We start from the raw sequence: 16,135 nt of genomic DNA, 5'->3' as shown, positions 1-16,135 counted from the left end.
CTTCTAACAAAGTCTGGTATCTCAGATTCATTTAAATATGCCTCGTGAAGGGATTAAGAAGCACAATTGCCAGTCATAAAAACAGTCACGGGTACATAGAGTACAACATAGAATATATAATCACTAATATTGTAATAACTATGTATGGTGTCATGTGGGTACTATACTTATCAGGGTGATCACCTCATACGTTATATAAATGTCTAATCACTATGTCATATACGTAAAACTAATATAATATTGTATGTCAACTGTAATTGAAAAAAAATACCAGTATCTGGGGGGGAAAAATGCCATGAGTAGAAAAAAAACAGTAATACAATCTTGATCATATTTTTCACAAGTGTAATATAACAAAGTCTCACAAATGATTTAAATATCATCAAGAGCCCTGGCCGGTTTGGCTCAGTGGTTGGAGCGTTGGCCTGCGGACCAGAGAGTCCCGGGTTCAGTTCCCGCTAAGGGCACGTACCAAAAATAAATAAATAAATAAATAAATAAATAAATAAATAAATAAATATCACCAAGAGAGCCCAGCCGGTGTGGCTCAGTGGTTGAGCATTGACCCATGCACCAAGAGGTCGCCAGTTCAATTCTCAGTCAGGGCACATGCCCAGGTTGTGGGCCAAACACCCAGTGAGGGGCATCAGGAGGCGGTCAATTGATGTTTCTATCTCTCTCTCCCTTCCTCTCTCTCTAAAATAAATAAAGAAAAAAATTGTTCAAATATAATCAAGAAAGACAAATAGGGGTACAGTGATTATCCCATTGATCAGTTTCCTTTCATTAAACCAGTTACAGAAGTGTTGGTGTGATGGGTATATATGTTTCTTCAATACCTCTAATCTGATCAAGATTTTGACTCATAGTCCTGATACTTCCTCTTTTTTAAACATTTATTTATTTAGCCCTGGCCGGTTTGGCTCAGCGGTTAGAGCGTCGGCCTGAGGTCTGGAGAGACCCGGGTTCCTTCCCGCTAAGGGCATTTACCTCAGTTGCAGTTTGTCCCCGGCCCTGGTTGGGTCCTGCAGGTGGCGGCCACTCTATGTGTCCCTTTCACATCAATGTTTCTCTCTCTCTCTCTTCCTCTCTTTCCCTCCCACTCTATCTGAACAAAAAAATGGAGAAATGTCCTTGGGTGAGGATAAAAAAAAAATTATTTATTTAGAGAGAGATGAAGGGAAACGAAGAGACAGAAATATCAATGAGAGAGAAACATCCATCGGCTGCCTCCCACACACCCCCTACTGGGATGGAGCCCACAACCCAGGCATGTGCCCTGATGGGGAACCTTTTGGTGCATAAGAGGACGCTCAGCCACTCAGCCACATCACCAGAGCCTGATCCTCCCTCTTACCTGTGATTTTTCTTACCTAGATAAGACTTTTCTTAGAAACTCAGCTTTATTCACCCACCAGGTGAGGTGAGGTGAGTTTGGCAGTTTGATGGTTGGAGATTTGGCCCCAGGGTCCCCTCCAAGTCAAGTCTTATCAAGCCTGATTCCAGGACTAGACCTGATTTTGTTTTTTTTTTTTTTCCAGTTAGACGTTCTCATGATCACATGACTTAGGAAGTTGATTCTGATGATACTGAGTTATCTCCCACGTCAGTGTGCTCGGTGCCATATCTTTATAGCACAGCCTAGAAAACGTGTTCTAGGAGTCATGCACTTTTTTATTGCATTTATTGGGGTGCCATTGGTTAATCAAATTATATAGGTTTCAGGTGTATAATTCTATAATACATAATCTGTTAAGAGGCATAGCTTTTTGTTGTTGTTAATCCTCACCAGAAGATATTTCTTCTTTTTTTTTTCTTTTTTCTTTTTCTTTTTGAGAAAACACCTCCAAATTATCTTTTATTTATACAAAAAGGGCAAGTTTAGCAAAAGACACACTGAGAAAAGAGAGGTCATGGCCCAGGAGACAAGGCAGGGGGGTGGCAGCCCTTCTGATGCCCTGCTGGGGGGAGAAGGGTCTGGAGCAAAGTGGTGAGAAGTCCCGGGTAATCGCTGAGTGGCAGGAGCCACAGAAAGCAAGCTCCAGTTGGATCAACACCGATGGCAGCTCGTGAGTGGGACTCACAGTGACCTCGCTGCTAAGTGTTCAGGGATCTCGAGTTAGTGCTGCTGACTAGAGTGAGAGCCACCCCTGGTTCCTGGGGGGCACCCACCAAGGGACACAGGACAGGAAGTGCAACTCAGGGTGACAGCCAGGGAGAGGCAGGTGCCCTGCAGGGGCCAGAAAAGGTCCAGACTCTGGGGCGGAGGTTCTTTCTGTTCCGTGCGGGCGCTCTGCCCTGTCTCTGCCGGGCGCTCTCTGACGAGGGCCCGGCCCGGATGGTGCCTCTCTTCAGGCGCTCCATGGCGCTGTTGCCGCCAGCATAGGTGGGCCGGATCTCTGTGCCCATCTCCTCTGTGGCCCACAGCAAGTCCGTGTAGGTGCTCTGGGAGCCCTGGGCCCCGGTGGCTTCACTGCCTGCACATAGCCCGTGGAGGGCGGTCCAAAGTCGTTCAACAGTGGTCTGAAAGGGGCAGCGGCTCCCGGCACTGAGCATGACTGCGATGGGACACTTCTGGCTGTAGGGACTGGGGTGCTGGGCCCAGGGCTGCTGGAGCCCGAGGTGCTGCTGGGGGCGGGGGTGATGGGTTTGTAGGACATCCCCAACTCCTGGGTGCCAGGGCCGTCCACTGGCCGCTCCCCCGGGGTTGGCTGCCTGGCCACTCAGCTGCGCTCTGATTCAAGGATATTTTTTCCATTGATTTTTTTTTTTAAGAGAAAGTGGAAGGGAAGGAGGAGGGAGGGAAAGGGAGAGAGAAACATCGATGTGTGCAATATGGATCCCGGGGTCAGGATAGAACCTGCAACCCAGTTACATGCCCTTGACCAGGAATTGAACCTGTGACCCTCTAACCATTGAACCACACTGGCCAAGGCTGAAGCTGCTACTTTTGATGCCCACACACATGCAGGCAACGGACGTTTATAAGACTCCGTGGATTATAAGGTGCATCCTGACTCAGAGATGTTAAAATTTGTCTCTTAGCCTTGACTATCGTGGCTCAGTTTGTTGAAGCATCCACGGGTAAATGGAAAGGTTGTGGGTTTTATTCACCCATTGACATTGCTCTCTCACATGGATGTTTATCTCTCTCTCTTCCCCTTCCCCTTTCTCTAAAAATCAAGGATTTAATAAGAGAGAGAGAGCTTGGCTGGTGTGGCTCAGAGGTTGAGCATCAACTCATGCCCTAAGAGGTTGCTGGTTCGATTCCTGGTCAGGGCACATGCCCAGGTTGGGGGCCAAATCCCCACTGGGGGGCGTGCAGGAGGCAGCCAATTAATGTTTCTATCTCTCTCTCCCTCTCCCTTCCTCTCTATCTAAAACCAATAAAGAAAAAAAACTTTTTTTTTAAGAGAGAGAAAACAGGCTCAGAGAGGTGAACTCACTTCCCCAAGGTCATAGTTATAAGGGAATTTTTTTAGAGTTGATTTCTAACTCGGCAATGTAAGAGGATTCTCTGAAATGTGAATATGCATAACCCAAAATTATCTTCTTCACCCTAAGTGTGACCCAGAAACCACATGCACAGCGGGGCTGTCCTCAAGGTGGGTCCGCAGGGTTGATGCAGGCGAGTCGGGGAGAAGCTAAGTTCAGTTTGTGATGAAGCAGAAGAATCTCCCACATCAGAGAAACCGCCAGGATATTGGGAAGTTGGACCCATAATGAAACGGGCTGAAGACCAGGATCCCTGGTTAAGACCCTAGATTCCCTGATCGGTTGCATCACTGGACATGACAACTAATGTCTTGTATTTGGCATTTTATTTCAAAATTGCAGCAAGAACAACAACAAAAAATCAAAGGCAGCACTTGGGAGATCCGGCCTGAGAACGGAGAGTTGTGGAGTTGGGCCAAGGAGTGTACTTGACCCCTCAACACAGAGCAGTGGGGAATCCAAATTCCCCAGGCCTGAGAGGCGAGCTAGGGGCCCAGACGCCTGGGTCCGGCCCTGATGGCTTTGGGAGTGTAACGACCACGTGGGGGCGCCAGAAACCCAGGCGTCTGGCCACCCGGCCTTTTATTTCATATTGCACTTCAGGTTGAGTTCTTGGTAGGGAGGTGAGGATCCGACCGGGACTGGATGCTACGGGCCGGTGGATCCGAGGAGTGGCCAGGCCAGTCTGCAGCCTCACACCTGGAGCATCCACTCGTGGGCCTTCGTTCCATACTGCAGAGCGACAGGGGCAGAGGGGCAGGGGAAGTCACACTGCAACTCCCAGCAGGTCCTGGGGCGACCCAGGTTGGGAGTTGGCGGAGTTGCGCCCCAGGCCCTCACGGGAAATGTAGTCCACTTCCCGGAAGCCCGCCCGTGATCACCGGGTGGGGGGCTCATTGCAAAGGTGATGGGAGCTTCAGGGAGAGGTAGTAATGCAAGAGTTATTGTAAGGCCGGAGGGCTTGTGGGGAAAGTCAGCTGAGAAAGTAATTCTAGGTCCCGATGCACAGAAGATCACAGAAGCTCACGGGAAAGGTAGCTCTAGATCGAGGGCCAGGAATTGAGCCCAGAGACTAATGGAAATATTTCCAGAGGCTTACGAGAGGGACCGGTCCTGGGCCACATAGGGGGTCCAGGGGCTGGTAGGAGGGATTTCTCAGGTCAAAGGATACCGGGACTCTATGGAATACACGGGGAGTGGACTTCTGTGGGAAAGAGAGTTCTCCCAGTGGAAGGACATCAGGGGCTGCAGAGGTTCAGGGAAAGGGGTTTCTCGAGCTAGGGCTCAGAAGCTGGCGGGAAAGGGTCACTGAGCCCCAAGAGGTGTTCTAGGCCACAGAGCTCAAGGAAAGCCGGACTCAGTCAGGGGCCCAGCAGCCGATGGGAGGGTCCATTATCATCTGTGGGACTATCGGGCCGGGGATCGGCTCTCAGTCCACATGAGATGTGAACTTCTCTGGGGAAACATGCAACCAGCTCACCTCCCAGCGAGTGCATCTCACCTGGATTGCCTTCAGCTCCTTCTGGAAGCGGAGGATGAGCTCGGGCCCATTTTCCATGGTGGGAATGTGGAGGTTCTGGGAAAGAACAGCCATGAGGACCGGCCCGTCTCCCGTCCCCTCTCCTCTCCCCTCTCCAGCGGCAGCCCCGCCTCACCTTGCCTTGGTACAGGATCCGATGCACAGGGCAGACCTGGCAAGCGGTGCCGGAGCCAAAGACTTCTCGAACCCGGCCCTCCTCCAGGGCTCTCGTGACCTCCTTCATGGTGATCTTCCGCTCTGCCACCCGGAACTCACCCTGCGGGGCAGGGGACACACCTGTGAGCCCAGCCGCTGCCCTGCGGCAGAGACCTGCCTCTCCGCCCTGAGGACGGCGAGAAAGACGGAGACCCAGGGGGCAGGAGGGACAGACACCCAGAGAGGGAGAGACAGAGACAAGCCAGTGCACCCCAGCCCCCAACCCAGCAGAACCCCATTACCCCTTCCACCTGAAGACACCAGGCCCTCACCCAGGTCCGAGCCAGGTCCAGCAGACTCTGTCTGACTACTCCAGGCAGGATAATACCGTCCAGCGGGGGGGTCACCAGTTCCAGCACTGGGCCAGGTGTAACGGATGGGGTGTCACCGCACACCCTCACGCACACCCTCCCATCACCTCAGGAGCCACCCCACCCCAATCACTGAGACCCGCAATCTGGTAGGAATTATGATGCCACCCACTTCCACCAGGGCTCGGGGTGGTCCCGGGAGGGCTCACCCCCATCCTCGTGGGTCCAGTAGATGAAGATGTTCATGGTGCCCACTTCGGTAAGCTGGTGGTCGGGCCCATACAGCCAGAGGACCTGCTCACAGCCCTTCCTTTTCGCCTCCTGCTGCACAAACACTGTGGGCGCATAGTTCCTGGTGGAGGACAACGTGGTCGAGGAGAGAACGCCAACAGGGCCCAGGTTGGGTCTTTCTAAAGGCTGACCCTGCTCCTCCCCAACTCACAGCCCTCCCATGGCTCCCCGGTACCCCCACGGCGGACTTGCTAGACAGTAGCTTGGGGTGAAGGCTCTAAGTGGTCCATCCTCCCCTCCCCACTGTCTTTCCACTCTCCAGACCACAAGTGCACCCATTTCCTTTTCTGGGGTCCCTTCCTCATCCAACTACCCAAATGTCCTGCAAAACCCCCTGTGATATCATCTCCTCTTGGAGGCGCTGCCAAACCTCCAGGTTGGGTTCCAGGCCTTCTCTGGTCCCCCACTGACCTCCACCCAACATCACCCCCCCCCATACACACATCGCTCTCACCATCATGGTGCCAATGACATCACCTTCCAATCTGTGGGCATAGCTGGCCCCAAACATGTGACACAGGACAGGGAGGGTGATGGGTACCCAAACACACCCCCCGAAGCATGGGCACTGCCCCCTGAGTCTCTGAGCTTCAGTGGACCAGACATGTGGTGGAGGCGGGACTACTTACCCCCCCAGCTTGTAGTTTCCCACCCCCCCAATCCAGGCCCGGATGAATGCTGGGTCAGCCAGGAGGGAAACGGGGCTCATGGCATCTCCAGGGAAGTATGAGCCCACGGGGCAGAGGATGACGAACAGGAGGGCTCTCGTGGAACTGGAGACACCTAGCGAGGACTGCGATGGGCAGAAGGGGCATCAGGACCCCGGAGTCCAGGCCTGCACCCCCTCCCCGACCCAGGGGCCCAGGTCCCCAGCCCTTGCGGTTAGGATTCCCCGGGCCCCAGTGAGGTTCCCCAGCACCCAAAGTCGGCCTCACCTCGTTCCCCATGAGCACTGGCCGCACGTACAGGCTGGCTCCGGGGCTCTCGGGGACCCAGTCCTTGTCCACGTCCACCAGCCGGCGGATGCACTCCAGCAACTCGACCTTGTCGAAGCTCTGCGTGGGATTCGATGAGTCAGGGGGCCCTCGTGGCCCTCGCCGCACCCCGCGCCCTCCTCCACCAGGGTGGCCGGGCCCCTCACCGGCAGGCAGAGGCGCAGGGCCGAGCGCAGCATGCGGTCCATGTTGAGCCAGGGTCGGAAGAGGCGCACCTGCCGGTCGCCACCTTTGAATGCCTTCATGCCCTCGAAGAGCTGCGGGGACAGTCAGGAAGAGACAGTGAGACATACCAAGACAGACTGCTGCACAGACAAACAGACGCAGAAGCAAAGACCCAGAGCTGGGGAGAGAGGAACCCGCGGAGCACACAGAGGGGGGAGAGAGAGAGAGAGAGAGACCCAGAGACAAGACAGAGATAGATGCTTGAGAAAGCAGAACAGAGCGACCCAGAGACAGAGGTGCAGAGTGTCCATGTTACTGGTACGATTTCTCAGGACTGATGACGGTGTGGGAGTTAGGTTTTTGGAGTCCTCGTGTAGCCCTGGCCGGGTAGCTCAGTTGGTTAGAGCGTCGTCTGGATACACCAAGATTGCAGGTTCCATCCCCGGTCAGGGCACAGATAAGAATCAACCAGTGAAGGCATAAATGAGTGCAGCAACGAATCATTGTTTCTCTCTCTCTCTCAAATCAATCAATACTTTAAAACATTTTTTAAAAAGCAAGATGCCACTGCCCTGGCCGGTTTGGCTCAGCGGTTAGAGCATCGGCCTGCGGTCCAGAGAGACCCAGGTTCGGTTCCCGCTAAGGGCACGTACCTCAGTTACAGTTTGTCCCCGGCCCTGGTTGGGTCATGCGGGAGGCGGCCACTTGATGCGTCCCTTTCACGTCGATGTCTCTCTCTCTCTCTCTCTCTCTCTCTCTCTCTCTCTCTCTCTCTCTCTTCCTCTCTCCCTCCCACTCTGTCTGAACAAAAAATGGAGAAATGTCCTCAGGTGAGAATAAAAAAAAAAAGGCAAGATGCCAGTGAGTGTACAGTCTGCTGCTTGTGTGTGAAGAGAATGGAAGCAGTTACACCCATCAGTGTTGATATCCAGAAAGCAGGACTCTGGAAGGACATGGGGACTGGTAATGGGGACATTGAGGTGGCTGGGGAGCTGGGGAAGAATATCCCTCTTTTTTTTTCTCTTCTTTTTTTAAATTTTTTACTTTTAATTTTTTCCTTTATTGATTTAAGAGAGGACGGGAGAGGGAGAGAGTGATAGGAACATCGATGAGACAGAACATTGATTGGCCGCCTCCTGCATGCTCCTCACTGGGAATCAGGTCCACACCCTGGGCATGCGCCCTGACCAGGAATCAAACCAGTGACCTCTGGTTGCATGGGTCAATGCTCAACCACTGAGCTACACTGGCCGGACTCTTTTATTCTTTTTCTTTTTTTAAATTGATTTTATAGAGAGAGAAAGGGAGAGCAAGAGATAGAAACATCGATGAGAGAGAACATCGGTTGACGACCTCCTGCATGCAACCCCCCCCCCCACACTGGGGATCAGGCCCACAACCTGGGCATGTTCCCCGAATGGGAATTGAACTGGTGACCTCTTGGTGTGCAGGTTGACACTCAACCACTGAGCCACACCGGCCAGGTGTATATCCCTCTTTTACATTTAGAATTCTGAACTGTGTGAACATATAACCATTTGTTAAAAATCCATTTTAATTTTAAAAACTCCAAATAAAATTAAAATTGTTTCGCCCAGCTGATGTGGCTCAGTGGATTGAGCATCGTCCCATGGACTGAGAGGTCCCGGTTTGATTCCTGTCAGGGCACGTGCCCGGTTCACAGGCTCAATCCCCGGTACGGGGTGTGCAGGAGGCAGCCAATCGATGTTTCTCTCTTCCATAGATGTTTCTCTCTTTCCCTTCCTCTCTCTCTAAAACAAACTATTAAAAACAACATTTTAATTTTAAAAACAACACTTAATTTAAAATTAAAATTGTTTAAATAAAGGGGGATAAGGACAGAAAGCAGATGTTACATGCATTGTTCTGGGAGTGTATCATTATCACAATAATAAAAGAAATAACAATACAAGTGGTCTGTTATTCCACACATGTCCCAGATTGAAGATGACACAGGAATGTGATTTTCCCATGCCCTCAGCTGGCCTCAGTTCCTTCTGGCACCTTAAATGAGAGGGATCCAAATGCACATGTTTTGGCCCTGGCTGGTGTGGCTCAGTTGGCTGAGCATCATTGTCCCGTGCACCAAAAGGCTGCTGGTTTGATTCCCAGTCAGGGCACATGCCTGGGTTGCAGGCTTGATTTCCAGGAGGGGGCGTGCAGGAATCAACCGATGGATGTTTGGCTCTTGCATTGATGTTTCTCTCCCTCTCCCTTCCTCTCTCTCTAAAAATCAATAAAAATTTCTTAGAAAACAAACAAACAAAAAAAGCAAACGTTTTGAATGCCAGGGCCTCCAAACCCTTTTATCTGCATTGCAGCAGTGCTGGGTCCGCAGCTGGAGGACAGAGAGGTAAAACCACCTTCCTGTGGTCACAGTCCCGACTGTCCATCCTCAGTATCTAACTGCTACCGACAGTGTGTCTCCTCTGCACAGAACTGACTGGTTCTAGTCAAATGTCCAGAGAAGGTGGAGAGAAACCCTCAAAATTCTTAAAAGGAAAATGCCTAATGCCACAGAACCACACTCAAAGGAACAAAAACTACTCGGACTAAAACCAGATACTAGAGCTGCAATATGTTCACTCAGATCCTGTCGAAATGACAGTCTCCTTGGGAAGACTTTGCTTTCAACCATGGCTTTACATCCCAAACCAAATGCCACCTGGATCTCTCTCCTCACGGGCCCCTCACCAAATCCTGCAAAGCCAATCCGCCTCCTGAGTCCCCCTACGGACACAGTCCCATGAACTACCTGGTCGCCTGGCCAAACCTCTGGGCACCGTCCTCAGCCCTCCCTTCCGTTCTCTCGCCCAGTCTGCCAATCCCTCATGTCCCTGCATCTCTGTGCCCTGTCCCCTCCTGCCCATCCCCAGCTCCCAGCCCAGCCTGGCCTCCTGGCCACCAGTCTCCCCACCCCAGCTCATCGTCCACATGTCCTGAGAGGGCTCATGGAGCCAGAGCTGGCCCTGCTCCACTCCGCTCAGAGCCTCCATGGCGCCCAGCACCTTTGACAAGGTCCCTCAGCTCTTCTGTGGCCCTGACGACATCCTCGGCCTCCTCCTACACACTCCAATCCCACAATTACCCCAAATATGCTGGGCTCTTTGTACTGTGTCTCTGGACTGTCTGTCCCCTCTCCCTCTAATACCCTGAGTGCCCCTCTCTGCCCACACAGACCCCACTTTCTCTCAAGTCAGACGTAGAACTGGGTTCCACTTCTGGCCTCCCACAATGCCTCAGCTGCCTCCATCTGAACTCAGATCACACAGATTGTGACCAAAACGGGGGGTTTTCAAGTGAAGGAGCTGCATCTGCTTAACTTGGGGACCCCAGCATCACCCAGCAGAGGGCTTGGAACATGAGGAGCCTCAAACGCCAGGTGACGAGAACACGGACAGAAAAAAACACGTAAGAAGCAAACCCAGGGAGGTGGACCCAGCGCCAGACACAGCAGAGGGAAGAGATGCAGAGAGAGACGGTGACAGAGGTCGCCACACCACCTGCAGCGAGTAGTGGAGAGCGGAGCAGGCCGGGTGCAGCATGAGGTTCTGGAAGGGCTGGATTCGGGGGTGACTCCAGCCCTCCTTCTCCGACCATTCTATCATCAGCATGTGGTCAGTGAACGTCTTCCCAAACACCAGGGCCTCGTTGGGATCGGGCTTCTTATGAGGCTTCTGTGTCATTTCCAGCTGCAGGTCTGCAACCTGAGAAGAGAAAGGACCGGGGTATCCTGGAATCTGGCCACAACTGCCAAACTGAAAAAAAAAAAACTACAACTCCCATGACTCCCTAGGGCTGAGACTCGGAGAGAAGAGGGTTCTGTGGCTCCAGAGGCTTCTGGGACATGCAGTTTCCATTCTTTCCCACAGCCTGATGGCAGTCAATCAGGCTATCCCGTTGCTACCTACTTTGACCTTTGAACTATGGACCTTTTGTAGATTCCCAAATCCCACCCCTAGCCTCCTCCTTCCTCAGACCCAGCAGTCCAGGTGCCCAGCCCCTCTTCCTTGGGATCCAAAAGTATAGTCCTACTTTTACCTTGAAGCTGGATGAGGCATATCTTCTGGGACCACACAGAAGCCAAGGGACAGGGAGAAGTTTCCGGGCCCAAGTCTGGGGATGGGGACAGAAGAAAGGTGGTGAGGCCAAAAGAGAGAGAGCAGAAGGCCCTAGCAAGTGCTTGGCTGCCTCCTTCACTTGGGAGTTCCGTCTGGCCTATGGTCCCAGGCCCAGTGACTCTGACAGGGCGTGTGATCTGACGAGCCTTTCCCTCTGTCCCCATCAGCACGCAGCAGGAGAGGATCCTGCAGGAGGCCAAGTCCCTCCCTGCTCCTACAGAACCATCCCTGGGAAGGGCTCAACCAACTCCCATTCCCTCTTCCACGCTGGGGCAAAGTCAAACCCAGGCACCTCCCACTCCAGGGAACTTTGGCCCCAGCCCTGAGACCAGTTCAGACAGAAGATGACAAGGGAAAGTATACAGGTAAGTGACGGCCTCACTGGGGGACTCAAATCCTGATACGAGTAGGGGAACAGGTCATGCTTCTCCGGGGCCCGGATCTATAGCTCCAGCTCCCTCTTCCCTCAACCCCAGCAGTCCAGGCCCCCAGCCCCAGAGCCCCAGCCCCTTCCTCCCTCGGAGCCAGGAGTCCAGGCCCCGGCCCCCTCCTCCCTCAGACCCAGGAGTCCAGGCCCCGGCCCCCTCCTCCCTCAGACCCAGGAGTCCAGGCCCCCAGCCCCCTCCTCCCTCAGACCCAGGAGCACAGGCCCCCAGCCCCTCCTCCTTCAGACCCAGGAGTCCAGGCCCCCAGCCCCCTCCTCCCTCAGACCCAGGAGTCCAGGCCCCCAGCCTCTCCTCCCTCAGACCCAGGAGTCCAGGCCCCCGGCCCCTCCTCCCTCAGACCCAGGAGTCCAGGCCCCCAACCCCTCCTCCCTCAGACCCAGGAATTCAAGTCCATATTCTTTCAGGGTATTAGATCCACTGAATTCAGATTGCTTGAAGCCCCCCAGCCCCACACTTTGGACACCAGTGGTTCCAATTCCCTTCAGATCCCAGGGCAGAGGGGTAGCCGCATGGACCTGGAGGCCACCCCAGTCGGCAATGGACACTGTCCAGATGAAGACCTCTTGTGGTCCTGCTGGAGGTCAGCAGGGGAGAGCACGTCCAGCAGGGTGGCCTCCGCCCAGTGTTCTTGGACCTCACGATGCCTCTGTCCCCAGGCCAGTGGGAAGGCAGCCGGGTCGTGAGAGACAACAGCCTCGCCTGCTCCTGCCCTGCGAGCTGTCTGAGCTGACACAGCCAGTGAGAACGGATGTGAATGGCAGCGGGGACGGGTCGGCAGGTGAGTCGCGGGGAGAGGCTGTGGGGCTTCAATGTCCGAAAGTCTGGGCCATGAAGTCTGAGGAGTAGCCCTGGATAGTGCGGGGCCACCGGCCTCTGGCATGATTAGAGCGCTGCTCCCAAACACGGCCGCTAGGTGGCGATGTGTAGCCTGCATAAGCTTGTGGCCCTGCTTCCGTCCATGAGGGGACAGGACACCCACAGTGTGGACGGTATGAACACACAGGGCAGAGACAGCCAGCATCTGGCCAAGAGATCAGCCCTCAGAGGGAACCAAAATGGAAAAGAGCAAAAGACAGTAAGAAAGGGAAGAGCAAGAATGAGGAAAAGAGACAGAAAAATAGAAAACACAAACTTGAAAGAACAGAAAACAAGACCAAGAGATGCCAAAATAGATACAGAGAAAGAGAGACTGGAACAAGAGACAAGAGGGAGAGAAACTCAGGGAAAGTGATGCCTGGAGAAATCAGGAAAAAATATGAGAGTGGGATAAAGAGAAGCCACGAGAGAGAGGACAAGGAAATAGGACAGAGATGACAACCAGACTTCAGCAGCATAGCAGAGTGAAAGGGAGACCCACAGCAATGAAGACAGACTGCGAGGGACAGAATGATGCCAAGACTTGGAGAGAAACTGTCTCAGTGATGCTTGGAGACTGGTATCCAGGAGAGAGAGAGAAAAGGGGCAAAAAAACACACCCACAAGGCAGAGAAGGTGCCAGGCACAGTACCCAGATGCGAAATCTGCACTGGTCAGAGTCCCTGTCACACTGGGAGATGCTCTCTTCATCTTCGCAGGACATTTCTCTAGAAAAAGGGCTCTCACCTCAGCTGAGACAAGGTGCCCCATCATCCGACACCCCAAGCCATAGGGATTGGGCCCAAAGGAGACTTTCACATGGTAGATAGGCATTTGGGACAAAGATTGCAAAAGTATGGGGGCTGAATTATGAAATAAGGGCCCTGACCGGTTTGGCTCAGTGGTTGGAGCGTCGGCCTGCGGTCCAGAGAGACCTGGGTTCGGTTCCCGCTAAGGGCATGTGCCTCGGTTGCAGTTTGTCCCCGCCCCTGGTTGGGTTGTGTGGGTGGCAACCATTCGATGTGTCCCTTTCACGTCGATGTTTCTCTCTCTCTCCCTCCCACTCTATCTGAACAAAAGACGAAAGGTGTCCTCAGGTGAAGATTAAAAAAAAATTGTTTTTTAAAGAAATAAGGAAGGTTGGAGGGTGCACAGGGCAGGGCTCTATAACCTTATGGGGCCTCCACTGTGTCTCATTACAGCCCAGGCCTGTCCCCACCATAATTCAGGACTGTGTCTCAATATATCCCAGGGGTGTCACCATCAAAGCCCAAGGTGGTCCCTGTCATAGTCTCATACTGTTGTTCGCACTTCAGGCCTGTCCCCACATCACAGCCCAGGAAGAGTCCCTATCACAGTGCAGTGCTATTCTGTTCTCACCCAGAGACTGTTCCTATCACAGCTGCAAACTGTCCTTGTCACAGTCCAGGACTGATCCCTTCACATGTACAACTGTCCCATTAGAGGCCAGGACTCTCCTATCACAGGCCAGAACTGATCTATGATAGCCCAAGACTCTCCTCCACAGCCCAGCCCCAGACTGTCCCTGTCACCGTGACTGTTCCCCCAGATCCCCAGGAGTGCCCCAGTCATGGCCCAGGCCTGTCTCCGTCAGCCACTGAGACTCTAAGAAAGTAAAAATCTGCCCAGCTCTCCATCCAGCTGGGCTGAGAGACCCAGGCACAGTCAGGTGCCAAGTCAACAGGGAACACTTCTCCCAAGGTTATGCTGTAGCTGTCAAGGATTGTAATGATCCCCTGTTCTTGGACTTGTTACTGTTTCCTTCCCCACTGAGACACCTTGTTCTCTAAAATCACAGCCTCTCCCAAACTCTGCTGGTTGGCATCATATCGGCAAGAATGGACTAGCTCAGTTTTGCCTGGAGTATCCCTGTCACTCTGACAATGACAAGCTGCCTCGATTTCCCACCCAGGTGCGGAGCTTCAGATAAGGGGTTTCGGGGACACAACGGTCCACATCTAGCTTAACCTTTAGTGCCAAGAAGATGGGGTCTGGAATCCAATTCCCAGTCCAGACCTGAGGATGAACTCTGCACCTTCATCCTACCGTCTCCCCTACAGATCCTGGGAGCCCCTATCCCGGTGCCTCCTTTCTCAGTCTCCCGCGGAGTCCCGTGCCTCTCCCATTACTGTCCCCTCCTCAGACCTTCTGTTCCGATCTCCTTCCCACTAATTATGTCCCCCAACCGCCCACTAAAGTCCCCGACTCCTTTCCAATGGGGCCCCCTCCTCCTGGGCGCCTCGCAGCGGCACCCGAGAGCCGGGGCGCGGGCTGCGACGAGGGGTCCTCTAGGAAGTGCGCCTCCCCGCGGGCTTCTCCATCCCCCAGCGCGGTGGCCCCGCGAACCCACCTGCACCAGCGCGGCTGTCGCCATGGTCGTTGCGGAGGGTAACTGCCAGCCCCAGATGAAGACGATCAGGCCCCGCCCGGGCCACGCCTCCTCCCCACCCGAGCCCCCAGGCTTCCTGGATTACACGTTGCCCTCGTGGAGACCGGCCTGGCGCAGGGCGCATGCGCCCAGCGCGCGGCGCTCAGGGCACTAAATCGAAATCCACCCTCCTCCCAGCCCCCACCCAGGGCTGTTCCAGCCACCCTATAGCTGCTCAGGAGCGTGCACGCCTCCTTGTCAGAAATGCATTTTAATAGGCCAAGGAGCGCGAGTGAGGACAAGCAGCCCGAGGTAAGAGGATAGGCCAGGACCTCCGTGGGTCTCGATGCCGCGCTTGGTGGAAAGAAAAAACACGCTGGACACGCCGGTGGGTGCAGGCCCCGTAAATGAAAAGGGCAAAGGCCTCTGAGGAGGGTGGCAGGCAGGGATGGAGGGGTTGCAGTCCCAAACCCCTCTTGGAATATGTTTTTCTTTCCAACGAGAACATGTGTATTCTTTGTAATTTTTTTAAGAGAGAAAGACAGGGTTCACCTTGCTTCCTTCCAGCCCCTCTCATCAGTGGAGCTCGAAAATGTTCAATCCCCAAACGCATCCCTGAGCGCCTAAAACTAGCTCCGCGAGCAGCGGGATCTCCTGGTTCCGGCCCTTCGTGTCTCCCCAACTTCAGGAACCCCAGCAGCTGAGTCAGTCCATTGCTCTCAGTCACTGTGCCCCCCAACCCCTCCGTGGTCAGCTCCCTCCACTCCTGCATCCAGGTTACTGTCACTCCAAACTATTGTCCCTGCCGTATCTTCCAACGTCGGCCCTGAGCCACTATGCCTCCGTAATTCTGCTCTGGGGCATTTTGTCCCCCGATTCTGTCCCCCAGACTTAACAGCCGCAGGCCCGGGTGTTCCTACTCTGCACGTCCCTGCAGCAGGGTGCCTTCCTGTTTTCTTCCCTCCTCCTCACCACCCTGCCAGGGCCCGCGGGGCTGTGGCGCCCGCGGCCGGCTCAGCCCCGCCTCCGCCAATCGGACACTGTCGCACACCCCCCGCGGCGGCCAATCCTCAGCAGCCGGGCAGCTCCACCCCGCCACCTGGGGAACGCACCCGCCACCGGGCCCCCCACCCCACTTCGGGGAACCCGGGGTCAGCCCTCCAAAGCCCCCCAGTTTCCCCGCCCCGCTTCCTACTCCCCCAAACCCAGGAGTCCACACCCCAGCTCCTCTCCCGGTCCCAGGAGTCTCCATCCCCAGCCTCCTCTTCCCTCAAAACTTTGAGCGCAGGCCACCCTCCTGCCCCACAGGCC

The 16,135-nt window shown here is 54.2% G+C and overlaps 1 protein-coding gene and 1 pseudogene across 1 annotated transcript; both read right to left on the bottom strand.

Annotated features, from left to right (window-relative positions):
* Window positions 1-2,119: 2,119 nt before the first annotated feature.
* Window positions 2,120-2,660, bottom strand: LOC118638874 (annotated as a pseudogene).
* A 1,161-nt stretch (window positions 2,661-3,821) lies between these two features.
* Window positions 3,822-14,869, bottom strand: BCAT2 (branched chain amino acid transaminase 2). Its single transcript, XM_036274572.1, has 11 exons — window positions 14,807-14,869; window positions 11,055-11,129; window positions 10,517-10,720; window positions 6,974-7,084; window positions 6,768-6,887; window positions 6,462-6,625; window positions 5,751-5,893; window positions 5,503-5,588; window positions 5,151-5,291; window positions 4,997-5,071; window positions 3,822-4,227 (listed from the first exon to the last, which is right to left on the bottom strand). Exons 1-11 carry the CDS (start codon window positions 14,828-14,830, stop codon window positions 4,189-4,191), a joined length of 1,182 nt encoding a protein of 393 aa, XP_036130465.1. The 5' UTR covers window positions 14,831-14,869; the 3' UTR covers window positions 3,822-4,188.
* Window positions 14,870-16,135: the final 1,266 nt, after the last annotated feature.

The sequence above is a fragment of the Molossus molossus genome, unplaced genomic scaffold, assembly GCF_014108415.1.
Source record: "Molossus molossus isolate mMolMol1 unplaced genomic scaffold, mMolMol1.p scaffold_m16_p_21, whole genome shotgun sequence".
NCBI classification, from domain to species: domain Eukaryota; kingdom Metazoa; phylum Chordata; class Mammalia; order Chiroptera; family Molossidae; genus Molossus; species Molossus molossus.
This window is presented reverse-complemented; position numbering and strand designations above follow the sequence as displayed.